Source organism: Arachis hypogaea, chromosome 7 (genome assembly GCF_003086295.3).
Source record: "Arachis hypogaea cultivar Tifrunner chromosome 7, arahy.Tifrunner.gnm2.J5K5, whole genome shotgun sequence".
In the NCBI taxonomy this organism is placed as follows: domain Eukaryota; kingdom Viridiplantae; phylum Streptophyta; class Magnoliopsida; order Fabales; family Fabaceae; genus Arachis; species Arachis hypogaea.
Genome location: NC_092042.1, coordinates 79,909,057 through 79,921,811, shown reverse-complemented (window position 1 = coordinate 79,921,811; position 12,755 = coordinate 79,909,057). Strand labels below are relative to the sequence as shown.

The window sequence follows — 12,755 nt, the reverse complement described above, 5'->3', positions numbered from 1 at the left end:
GAGTCTCTAAATTTATCTGTCTAGATTAGGTGTGATTGAAATTTAAATTTCAATAATTAAATATAAATATTTAATTTTTAAAATAATTAAACAACTCTAATTTTAAAATGATATATTTTTATTTTCTATAATTAAACTAAAATGAGTTGTGCTCTTTTTAAATTAAATTAAATTAAATTTTTAATTAAATTAAATAACTTTAATATTAAAAAGTAATATAATCTTTTAAATATAAATTTTGAATTTTTCGAACAATTAAACAACTCTTATCTTAAGAGGATATTTTCATTTTAAAAGTATTTTACCTTTTTTATACTTAAGTTAAATTTTTAATTAAAATTAAATAAATTTAATATTAAAAAATATTTTAGTTTTAAAAATTAATAATAAAAAATATTTTTTTATTTTTTTAGTCTTTTTATTTTAGTTTTTTATTTTTGTTATAATTTAATAATAATTTAATATCAACTTTAAAATATATTTAAATAAAAACAATAAAATGAAAAGATTGTAAGTAAACAAAATTTGGATGTTCTTTTTTTCTTCTCTTCTCTCCGAAGTACTAAAACTCTATATACAGACATTTTCTCTTTTTTACAATGAAATAGTACTAGAATTTCATATTAATCTGGCATATCAAATCACGTGCTAAGAAAATTTTTTTTAAGTTAGTTTATATTTATTAAAATTATAAAAATTATTATAACTTAATATATTAATTAATATTCAAATTTAATACTTATATTAATGTCTATTATAATATTTTTAAATTTTAAAAATTATTTTAACAAATGTATTTCTTATTACTTATGTTTACTAAAAATTATTTTTAATTTAATTTATCAAACATAAATACTATAAATTTTAAAAACACTGACTTTCAAAAACTAAATTTTATAAACTACTTTTAATGAGTAAAAACTTTACTAATATTACTTATTTATGTCAAATTCAAACATAAAACATTAAACTCATTTAAAACACCAAAAGCTAAATTAAAATTTAGCTCACGTTAAAATTCCAAATAATACTTTATTCTAATCTTAGATTTCAATTATGTTATAAATAACTAATAATCTTGAATAGCTTTTCACTTCTCAAGTACACAAACCATCTAAAGAGATTTAACATTATAAAATTATTTTTTCACGTTTATATTAAAAAAAATTTAGATTTTACATTATAAAATTATTTTCTCACACATATATTGAAAAATTTTTCCAGTTCAATCGCATTTTCGTCAGACAATATTATTAAGTTTGCAAATGATTATATCTAACCTTCAAAAATTTTGAACTTCAATTCCATGACATGCAGGTTCATTAGAAAGTAGAACAATAAGTTAAGTAAGACTAGAAGTAAGAATACTACATAATAATTCCTTCAACCAAATCAAATAAACCCAAAGTTGTCTCCAAGACAATTCTTCTTTATCTACATTGTAGCACATCATCACACCTCAGGCAGTATATGTGTTCCCACTCGCTGGGCCTCCAAAATCCCTGTTTGGAACGTCTCTAGGCTGGTAGTCCCTATTGGGAGCATTGTTCGACCATCCTGCGTTTGGTGGAACTCCGCCCATATTCTGGTTTGGTGGAACCCCGCCCATGTTCTGGTTTGGAGGCACTCCTCCTCCCATGTTGCCGCCATAGTTATTCTGTGGCACACCTCCCATTTGACCATAGCCACTGTTTGGAGGCGCAGCCCCCGTGTTAGGAGGTGGGTTGCGGGGAGGATAGGCACCTGGTGCATTCTGAGGATGGTATCCGCCAGCATTTTGAGGTGCATATCCACCTGCATTTTGAGGAGAATATCCACCTGGGCCGCTAGGAGGAGCATATCCACCTTGGTTGTTGGGAGCATATCCACCTTGGTTGTTGGGAGGAGTGTATCCACCTGGGCTGCCAGGAGCATATCCACCTTGGCCGCCAGGAGGAGCATATCCGCCTTGGTTGTTGGGAGGGTATGCACCTGGGTTGTTGGGTGGTGCACCACTCATGTTAGGACCAGGACCAGGACCAGCACCAGGATTTGGCACGGGAGGCCTACCCTGCATGTCTCGGTTCACCACATTTTCCCTCCTCCTATCAAAGTTTCTTGACCTGTCAGCATTCCGAGGCCTGTCATTGCGCCTGTTCCTTTCATTGGCTCTGGCATTGTTTCTAACCCACTCCTCGTGATACTTGGGATCATATGGTACAGCTTGTCCATTGATGAAGGGTTCACCTGGTGAAGGAACCAAAAAATCCATAATGCATTAGCCAATAGCCAACACCATAAAAATTAGGCATCATGACGTACCAATGTTAAAAAGCCTAAGAATTGTTTATCACGATTTTCCAGTTGGAGGAGTACAAGAATTAAGAGAAAGAAACATAACACGTGCACACGAGTGTATACACAAACAAACATGAGCAAGGTGACAAAACACAAGGGACTTTACCTCCGTAATCTTTTTCCTTGACATTCAAATACGAGTCAGGAAGTACCCAACGAACTCTAGGCAACTCTGCAATTTCAACCAAAAAAACAAAAATCAAAACCTATTAGCAAAGACAACATAAATAGAAACCAAAAAAAGAGTTGGGAAGCATATTTATTAACCTTTGATTTTGTATGAAAGTTCTTCGGATACAAGTGCCCCAAACGCAAAGTAGTGCCTAGTTGAAACCGAATATATCTTCATCCTTGCTTCTTCTTCACTGCACCCCAAAAAAAATAAAAAATAAAAAATACCAAATGATCAGAGCTAAGACCGCAAAAACATTTTATACAACCATTACAATAATAATCATAAGAATCCTCATCTCAAATAGCAACAGACACACAGTTCCAAATTTTAATAGAACACAAATAGCTCTAGCACTGCCCTTCTTCAAAGCTCAATAAAAAAACGTCCAATTATGAACTACTAATAACAGAATACGAGCACATTCCCTAACTTCCTTGAAATAATTGTTCTTCAACCCTAAGAACATATAGATAGTTTTTGTTGCTGCCAATTTATTAAAATTAGAAAAAAGGTATATTTTTTTTCATTTTACATATATCTTAATTACAGAAGGTAAACAACAGTAATTAAATAACAGCATATCGAATTACATAGAAGAACACTGTAAAATGTTAGAACCACAAAAAAAGAAACTTAATTAACACTTAAGGTTTCTGATGATCACCTTCCAATGACTTGAGCTAGGGTTTTGATATAGGAATCAATGATCTCATCGCGGGTTGGGTCTCCTTCAGGCTTCTCCATGACGACGAGCCAGTGCTCGAAGTCGCAACCGTCGAGGAGGATAGTTTCCTTCGGTGGACGGTTGGACCAGTTGGGGTTAGGGTCGTTAAGCGAGGAGGTGGAGGCACGGGTGGAGAAGAGGGCGGAAGAGGAACGAGGAGGATGGAGGAGGCTGCGAAGGGTGGTGGGGTAGGCGACGGAGGCAAGAGGGCGGAGGCGGCGGAGGAAGGAACCAGTAGCGAGGGAGGTGGAGGTAGAGGAAGACAGTGAGCGAGAGATGAAAGCGGTTAGGGTTAGGGATTTGGGGATGATTCGAGAGAAGATCTGAGTCGCCATCGTTTCGAGGAAGAAGAAGAAAAAGGTTCAGAGCTCAGAATTGAGTGCGAGAGTTTGGAAAAGGGGTTTAGGGTTTTGTTGATATAAGCTGAGGAGTGAGGGGGATTGGGTATTTTGTTGTTCCGGAATAGTCCTTTTGTGTCTTTTAACAAAATTGAATGTGAAATATAAAATATCATTATCTTTTCTTGTATGAGAGAGATTTTTTCGGTTAATTTTTTTATATATTGAAAAAATTTGGGTGTAATACTTAATCATTGGATTTTATGGTGTTTTTCGAAATTGTGGGAACAATATAATACGCCCCTCTTGTATTGACAATACGCCCCCTTGTATTGTATATTAATTAAAATATACAATACAAGGGAGACGTATTGTACTGTTCTCACAATTTTAAAAAACACCATAAAATCTAATGATTAAGTATTACACCAAAATTATACCAATATGTAAGAAAAAAATCGACTTTTTCAGTTTTTTTTTAAATTAATAATTTAATTATTTTATTTACTAAAATATGTAATTTGTAACATATTTACTAATTTGTATAATTTTAGATTGTTATCAATAAGACAGTATATAATATAATATAATATAATATAATTATTATATCGTTAGTTTATTTCAGTTGTTATTTTTAAATTTTAAATTATTTTATTTAAATATTTATTTTTAAAATTTTAAATTATTTATTTAAGTTATTGTTTTTTAAATTTTAAATTATTTATAAATTATTCTTTTAAATTATAAATTATTATTTATTTAAGTTGTTATTTTTAAATTTTAAATTATTTATTCATTAATTAAAATTTTAAAAAAATAATTTAAATTTATTTTAATTCAAATTTATTTCTAAGCTAATAAATTTACATAATTATTGTGATTTATAACTAAGTGCGAATTAGTTTTCAGTTTTCGCGTAATAAGGATAATAATTAGGTTGTTATAATTTTAAATTTTTAAATTATTTTTAAATAAAATCATTTCTAATTTAATAATATTAAATAAAATCATTCCTAATTTAATAATATTCTTATGTTAATGTAAAAAATGATATCTTGCGTAAATTTGTTTATACTTTTTAAATAAAATTATTTTTAATTTAACAATTTTCTTTCGTTAATTTCTACTAATATCTTTATTTAGTTAATCATTCCTAATCTAACAAGTTTTTTGCGTTAGTTTTATATTTGTCAATTATAAATTATTATTATTATAGGATAATGAATATAAATTAAATTCGTTGATTAGTTTTAAAATTTTATTTATTAATTATAACCAATTATTTATTTAAATTGTTACTTTTTAAATTTTAAATACGTTTTTTAGATTGTTAGATATTTAATTTTTAATATTGCTAAATAATTTAAAAAATTATCGTTTATAAATTGTAAGTTATTTGAGTTAATAGTCAAAATCGTCCCTAAAATATACCTCGATCTCCATTTTCGTTTCCGAAAGATAAAATTAATCAAATTCGTCCCCAAAAAATAACTAACTTGGTCGCATTAGTCCTTCCGTCATCTCCTGCACTGAGGTGGCTAACTCTTGCTTACTTGACCTGTTAACTAGCAGCGTGGCACTCGTTTAATGTACCCTCTTATTGCTGATAAGATAAGTTACTTACATCAATTCAAATCAGTCCCTAAATCCATGAACATAATCCCAAATTGCACTCGAGGCATGAATTGCTCATCATCATCATCATCATCATATGTTTCGTGGTAGTGTTGTTGTTAGGGGTGGCAAACGTGCCTAAACCCGCCGGACCGGCCCGCGTAACCCGCCAAAAAAAGGCGGGTTGGGCTGGAAAATTGGGACCGCCAAATAGTAAAAGCCCGCCTAACCCACACCGCTTAAACCACGGGCTTTGGCGGGGCGGGGCGGGCTTCCCTTCCGGGCTTAGAATTTTTTTAACAAGGGGTATTTTTACAATTTTTTTTACCAAAACTCAACTTCCCCCAACCCAACTTACAAGAGAATGAAGATAAAAATTGAGTATTTTGGATTATATTTATTTTGTTTTAGAGACAATATTTATAATTATGTTTTGGATTATGTTTATTTTGCTTTGGAAACAATATTTATAATATGTTTTGGATGAAAACTTGGTTTATAATTATATTTATTAGATATTTATAGTTACAAAGACTTTAATGTTTGTGAATATAAAAATTATTATTTGTTTATACTTTTAGAAATTATAATAGTTAAAAGTAAAAAATATGAGAGATTTTTTTATGCCTTTATATATATATTATTTAATAGTTAAAAGTAAAAAAAAAAAAAAAAGTTATTTGGCGGGCTTAGCCTGCCGTTAGGTGGGGCGGGCTAGGATTCTGGGACCGCCTCACTAGGCGGGGCGGGGCAAGCTAGCCCGCCAAAGGGCGGGCTTCTGGCGGGGCGGGGCGGGCTTTCCCGCTTGCCACCCCTAGTTGTTGCTGCTTTCTTCTCATCTCATCTTTCATATTGACATCATGTAATGTGGTCTCCTCACATTCATCCAGTTTCATATCTGTCAATTGGATTTTTGAGGTAATATTGTCTCTAATAATCGGCATTGGTCAGAAAAAAGGAACCCTGAGTCTGGAAAATCCACATTGAACTTGATGTAAAAACAACCCTTCATGAACGACCTATTGTGTTGTGGCATCCCGTCATCATTTATGGCTTTTTGTTGGCCTACATCGCAGATTTTATAAGTTATTTGTGAATCATAACTACATTCATAAAATAAATTTTAGTGAAGCACAATCCCAAAATTATCTATAGATAGTACCTGGTTTGATGACTTCTCCAGGGTTTGACTTGATCAATAGTTGTCTTCCATCAAGATGGGTGACAACAAACTGGAAGCCACAAAGAGCCTCGGACAAGTTGAGATTGTGCTCAATATAGAAGTCATCATGCTCTCGTTTGAATTGTGGGTGCTCCTTCACTTGTAAGACAAAAACAATATCTCTTGTGCATTGTTGTCAAACTCGCAAGTTAATTCGGACACAAACTCATTTCTGGGTAGACTCGGATACACTCGGGTAAACTCGCATAAACTCAGTCAAACTCGCAAGTTTACGGGTGAGTCGGCGAGTTTGCTTTGTTTGGCCTTTTTCGCCAAAACAACGCCGTTTTGGGCCCAAAAAATATAAAAAAAAAGGAAGAAAGGGAGCAATGTATGAATGTAACCCTAAACACCTAAATCCCTCACTTTGCTCGCCGCACTCACTCAGTCACTCTCTTCTCCAAGCCCTCTTCATGTTTTGTCCGTCCCTCGCTGTCGTTCGTCCCTTGCCACCGTTCGCCGTTTCCCAAACAGCTCGTCACTGTCTCCCTCTCTGCCGTTCTCTCACTCTCACTCTCTCTTTCTACTCTCTATTGACTTTGTTCTGCATCAAAGCTCATGGACTCGTGGAGCCTCTGCTGTTGCCACGCTGTCGTCATTCGTCGCGTCCTCTGTCGATTCATCGCGTCCTCTGCCAGGTCCTCGCGTACTCTTCCGTCGTTTGTTCTTGTCTGCCTGCACAGCACAGCAACGCTTGGTTCCTCAACTGAGCCTACTCCATTCAACCATTCAGATTTACATATGTTTAAAAAAAGTAGTTACTGAATTGCTGCATGTTGTAGTTGTTACTTGTTAGTGTTAGTTTAGTCTATTCTTAATTGCTATTTCTTGTAATTTGTAGTTGTTACTTGTTAGTGCTAGTTAGTTATTACTTATTACTGAATCTGAATGTCTGAAACTCTAAAATCTCATATCTGAATTTATCAACTTTGTGGATAACTTTGCAACCGAATATGAAACTCTGTAATTTAGTGGATAATTATAAAATAATTTCTAATCATTTTTTAGAGATGGATAAAAATAAGTGGATAACTTTGCTAAATCAATTATTTGGTTTGTTGATTTGTTTATTCAAGGACAAAAATACAAAATGTCCGTTGAAGGAAGAACATGAACATGTGAATGATGATGATTTTGTCGACCGTGTGGAACCTGAACTTGAAAGAAATGAGGTTTCTGATGAAGATGGTGAAGATGATGATGTTGATGCAATGGAAGATGAAGATATTGGAGAATTTCAGTTTTAGACTTTTAGTTGATTAGAACATTTAATTGTTGCTTTGTTATTTTTTTTCCGGTTATATTCTATGAGCTTTGATTGTGTGATTATGTGTTTTATGTTGAACTAGATGCATATTTGTAAAGAATTTGAATGTGTGTTCTAGAGTACTTGTTATAATTGTAGTATTATATTAATTTATTATGTGTTTTGATGTTAAAATTGTTGAGTCTGAAAGTCTATATTTGACTAAATATATATATTATATACAATATATATATATATATTTTACAAAAAAAATTATAACAGGTAAACTCGTACGAGTTTACGAGTCGAGTCTATGAGTCGAGTCTAGGTCAGCTCCACGAGTTTACCTAGACTCGCGAGTTTGACAATCTTGCTCCTGTGATTGTGTCAAGTTGCAAAAGGTTCGCATGCATTAATTTAAGAAACACCCATGGAGTGGACTATGATGATTAACTTCAGCCAATCTTACAAAGAATTAACATAGTATACAACCAATAGGAGTAGCATGATGGAGTCCATGAATTCGGAGATAAATCTGCATTGGAGGAATAGCTGGAACAACGGAGACATGAAGAAATATCAAGTCGGAGATGATGCAATAGGATGAAGCAGTAGTGTCGAGGAGGAAAAAGGAAACACTGCCACAACCGAGTGGATTGCAGTGTGTGGTGGTGAAACGAGATGGATCAGAAGCGTGAGAACTGTGACAGAATCTGTGGCGAGGAGCGGCGTTGATGATAGACTTTGTTCTACTTTGGGCGACGGCTAGCGTTAAAGGCATAGGCAATGACGTGGGCGGCAGCAGGGACAACCTGGGAACATGGAATCTGCTATGGAGGTGAGGTTCAATTCCTTTGAATTTGGGATTAGAGTTCATGAACTTAGAGACTGATTTGAATTCATCTAATAAACTTATCTTATCAGTAATAAGAGTGTACACCAAGCGAGTGACACACCGGCAATTAACAGGCCATGTCAGTGATCGTTAGCCACCTCAGCATAGGAGATGACGAAAGGACTAACGCGACCAGGTTGATTATTTTTCGGGGGCGAATTTGATTAATTTTATCTTTCGGAGACGAAATAGAGATCGAGGTATCTTTTAGGGACGATTTTGATTATTAACTCTATGTTATTTTCTTAGGTTGTTATATATTTTAAATTTTTAAATACTTTTTAAATAAAATCATTCCTAATCTAAAAATATTAAATAAAATCATTTATAATCTAACAATATTCTTACGTTCATTTAAAAAGTGATATTTTGCATAAATTTATTTATACTTTTTAAATAAAATTAGTTTTATATTTGTCAATTATAAATTGTTATAGGATAATGAATAAATCAAATTCGTTGATTATGACACATTTTTTAAAATTTTGTTGATTCTTTTTATTTGAACCTTATGTTTGGAACTTTGAATATTTGGGACAAGTTACCTAAATAAAATAATTAGAATCCATATTTACCATATTACAACTTTGTAAAAGAGCATATTCATATGCAACTTTTCTTATTCTACATATATCGCTACCGGGTGTAGCAGTTTTCAAACTTAACGTAGTTTGCTAGAGGCAGCCGCGAGTTACGTAGAAAAGTGAGTTGGACAGAAACTGCTAGAAACTATAGCAGTTTCTGAAGGAGATGCCAAACTATATATACCGTTACTGACTATAACGGTTTATGAGGATACAATGGGTAGCATAATCCGTGACAGCTTGTAGCGAATTATGTATACATAGAGATTATCTTTAATTCTGTAACAATTATGCATGAAATGAAATGAATAATAGAATGAAATTGAATAATGAAATGAATAATGGAATAAAAAAGAATAAAAATTTAAGATTTTTACTGTTATTCAATTAAATTTATCCATTTTCTTAGACGATTATATACAATTGATCATAGTTATAAATTTCTTTTATATTCACATAACATAAAAGTTTAGTTCTTTTCTTTAATACTCTTAAAAGGTAATGAAAATAATTTATAATATTTTTAAAAAATAATTTTAAATATATTTTTTATACATATTTATTATTGCTTCTAGCATAAAAATAAAATTTTTAAATTTTACAACAATAATTTTTTGTAAGAATAAATTATTTGGATAAATTAAATTTTAAAAATTTTAAAATAATATATTTTCAAAGACAATTTTTTAAAAATGAATTAAAATTTTTTAAAATAAACAGTTGAATATTGTATTCTTATTAGTATACTTACTATTTTTTAAGTAAATAAAGGTGATTGCTATTAATCTATTGTGTTTAAAAAATGGTCTACGAAAGTCTATTTTTTAAGTAAATAAGAGTGATTGCTATTGACGTACTCCTCATGTAGCGCCCATGGGTTCGTCCACACTCTGTTAGGGTTTCACTGCGCCGCCTCCATGGTTACACATTTCTTTGTCTTTTCTTTGTCAAAGTCTTTTCCATCTTCTTCTACTTTGTTTCAATTTTTTTAGAATGACTCTGACGTGACTCGAATTGAGAGGGGTTCGCCTTGGTAATTCAAGAGTTTTGTTCTTCACATTCGCACATGGAAGCAGTCAATAAACATGGAGGATAATCACATCTGCTCTTTTCCTGTATGGGCACAATTTTGGGGATTGCCTGAACAATACAAAACGCTTGAGGTTGGCCAAAAAACTGGGTGGGAGACTTGGTCAAATTGAAGATGTTGCTCTGTTTGAAGTTAGAGGCAAAGATACACGCATAGTGAAGGCTAAAGTGGAACTGAACGGTGATAAAAGAGTGAGGGATACACTAAAATTGCTTGATCCTAATTAGAAAATGTTAAAAATTGGAGTACGCTATGAACGTGTATATGTGTGTTCTGTACTTATTGTGCAAAAATGGGGCATGAATCTAAGATCTGCCAATTTTTTATTGATGATTCTACCCAAAACAATATCAAGAAAGATAGAGTTGGTGAATGACTTAAGGCAGATAAAGTTGGTAGGCGTTTAACTGAAAAGAGAGCTTCCTTCAATTTTAATCAACCTCGGGATGGTTCTATTCCAACTCAACAGAAGAAAAAATCTCCACCTGCTTGGCTTCTTGATAGTTTCTCAAAATTGAGTGTGCAAGATGATCAGAAAAAAATAGAATAATGAAAAAATTGCCGCCAATTCGGGTTTTAAAGCAGAAAATGAGGGTGAATAAGAAAATACTGGTATGGCTACTGATATTAATTCTTTTTCTAATGCTTTATTGGAGATATCTTATCGCATGAATAATATCCAACACAATAACAACGTCATGTCCAAGCTTAGAAAAGAGAACAAAAAGCCAAACCTGAAATAACTTGCCAGAAAGTCTGTGATAGATTTCAAACAGAAGAGTGGAAGTAACGTTACTAAAGATATTTCAAAGAAAATTTGTCTCAATGATATTGTCTCTGATGCTATGACAATGGAGGGTGCCAGTCTTCAAGTGGTACCCAAAGAAATACAAAACTGCTCTCGTAGAATTGTCGGGATTTGGGGAGACCCTTGACAATCCATAATCTTAAAGAGATTTGCAAATTTTACTCCCCCGAGGTTAGTTTTATCTGTGAAACAAAAAATAAATCTCAACAAGTTGAAGAAAAACTAAGATATGGTTGTTTCAAGGAATGGTTTATTGTGGATCCGGATGGATTATTTGGGGGTTTGGCAATGACATAGAGGGATGGTTGCACTGTTCAGATTTTACAGTATGGTAGATTCTTCATTACGGCATCAGTTCTGACAACTAGTTCTAATGATCCCTATGATGTTCTAGGTGTTTATCTCAATTCAAATGATCAACATAGAATGGCTCAGTTTGCTTAATTAACTTCAATCACCCAACAGTTCGATGGTAAGGTTGTGTTAATGGGTGATTATAATGTCATTTCTAATCAATTGGAGAAAGCAGGTGGGATTGTTAAATTAAAACTTTTAATAGTTTTATTGATGATAATTCTCTGATTGATATTGGTATGGTCGGAAGAACATTCACTTGGTCAAATAGGCGGAGTGGTGATGAGTTGATATAAGAAAGACTAGACCGATTTCTGGTAGAAGTTAATTGGCAGCAACTCTAGCCCAATACATCGATTCTTAAACTGTCAGAATCAGGGTCGGATCACTCCCCTCTTCTCTTAAACTCTAATTCGAGGACTGATAGATCTAAACGGCGATTCAAATTCCAAGAAAGATGGTATTCCAATGATGAAATAAGGTAAATTGTTAGAGAGGTTTGGCACGAACAGATTGATGGTTCATCCATGTATATCCTAACTCAAAAAATAAAACGTTGTCGGCATAAGATTGTCAGATGGCAGCAAGAACACAGATTTAATTCGAAGGTGGAGATTGATTTACTACAGTTTGAATTAGAGGAACTTTGTTTAGTAGAAATTCATGGAGGAGACATTATTTCAGAAATAGAGAACAAACTTGAGAAAGCATTGCAAAATAAGGAATCTTATTAGAAAGATAAGTCTAGAGTCAAAGGGCATAAATCCGGTGATCAGAATACAGCTTTCTTCCATCAGAAATTTAGAAATCAAACTCGAAGGAATAAAATTTGGCAATTAACTGGTAGTGATGGTGAAGTGGCTACTTCAAATGCTGGTATTGCTTCTGTGGCTAAATCTTATTTCAAGGACATCTTCTCCTTCACTTGTCATGAGAACCATGAACCTCTGTTTATTGATTTTTGAACCTAAGGTTATAGCTCACATGAACCGTAGTCCGTAGGCTTCAAAGACCAGTGACTATGGAAGAAGTGAAACGTGCAACATTTTCATCCTCAAAGTTCTCTAGGAGATGATGGTATGAGAGCAAAATTTTTTCAAAGCTTCTGGAACATACTTAGTGGTGATGTGTTTCGAGCAGTTAAGAGCTTCTTTTCAGGGGACAGAATTTTGAAGGGTTTTAACCACACTCGGATCTGTCTTATTCCCAAGATTTCTGATGCTAAACATATGACTCAGGTAAGACTAATAAGCCTATCCTCAGTCTTTTACAAGATTATCTCTAAAGTACTTGTACATAGACTTCAGGGTATGATGAATAGCTAATTAGCCCTACGTAGAGTGCTTTATTAAAGGCATATCAATCTCT

General features: G+C 33.1%; 1 protein-coding gene and 1 pseudogene across 1 annotated transcript; both read right to left on the bottom strand.

Moving 5' to 3' along the window:
• Positions 1–1,269: 1,269 nt before the first annotated feature.
• Positions 1,270–3,734, bottom strand: LOC112703626 (uncharacterized). Its single transcript, XM_025755174.3, has 4 exons — positions 3,177–3,734; positions 2,605–2,702; positions 2,444–2,509; positions 1,270–2,226 (listed from the first exon to the last, which is right to left on the bottom strand). The coding sequence occupies exons 1-4, from the start codon at positions 3,569–3,571 to the stop codon at positions 1,460–1,462; spliced, it is 1,326 nt and encodes a 441-aa protein (XP_025610959.1). The 5' UTR covers positions 3,572–3,734; the 3' UTR covers positions 1,270–1,459.
• A 1,465-nt stretch (positions 3,735–5,199) lies between these two features.
• LOC112701678 (chaperone protein dnaJ A6-like) lies at positions 5,200–7,009 on the bottom strand (annotated as a pseudogene).
• Between the last annotated feature and the right edge of the window lie 5,746 nt (positions 7,010–12,755).

What these genes read in the sequence shown, in the direction of transcription:
- LOC112703626 (XM_025755174.3), bottom strand. Translation starts at nt 3,571, where the DNA reads ATGGCGACTCAGATCTTCTCTCGAATCATCCCCAAATCCCTAACCCTA. An exon ending in CTAGCTCAAGTCATTGGAAG is followed by an intron (nt 2,703 to 3,176) that starts GTGATCATCAGA and finishes TTTGGGGTGCAG; the next exon opens with TGAAGAAGAAGCAAGGATGA. An exon ending in ACTTTCATACAAAATCAAAG is followed by an intron (nt 2,510 to 2,604) that starts GTTAATAAATAT and finishes TTGAAATTGCAG; the next exon opens with AGTTGCCTAGAGTTCGTTGG.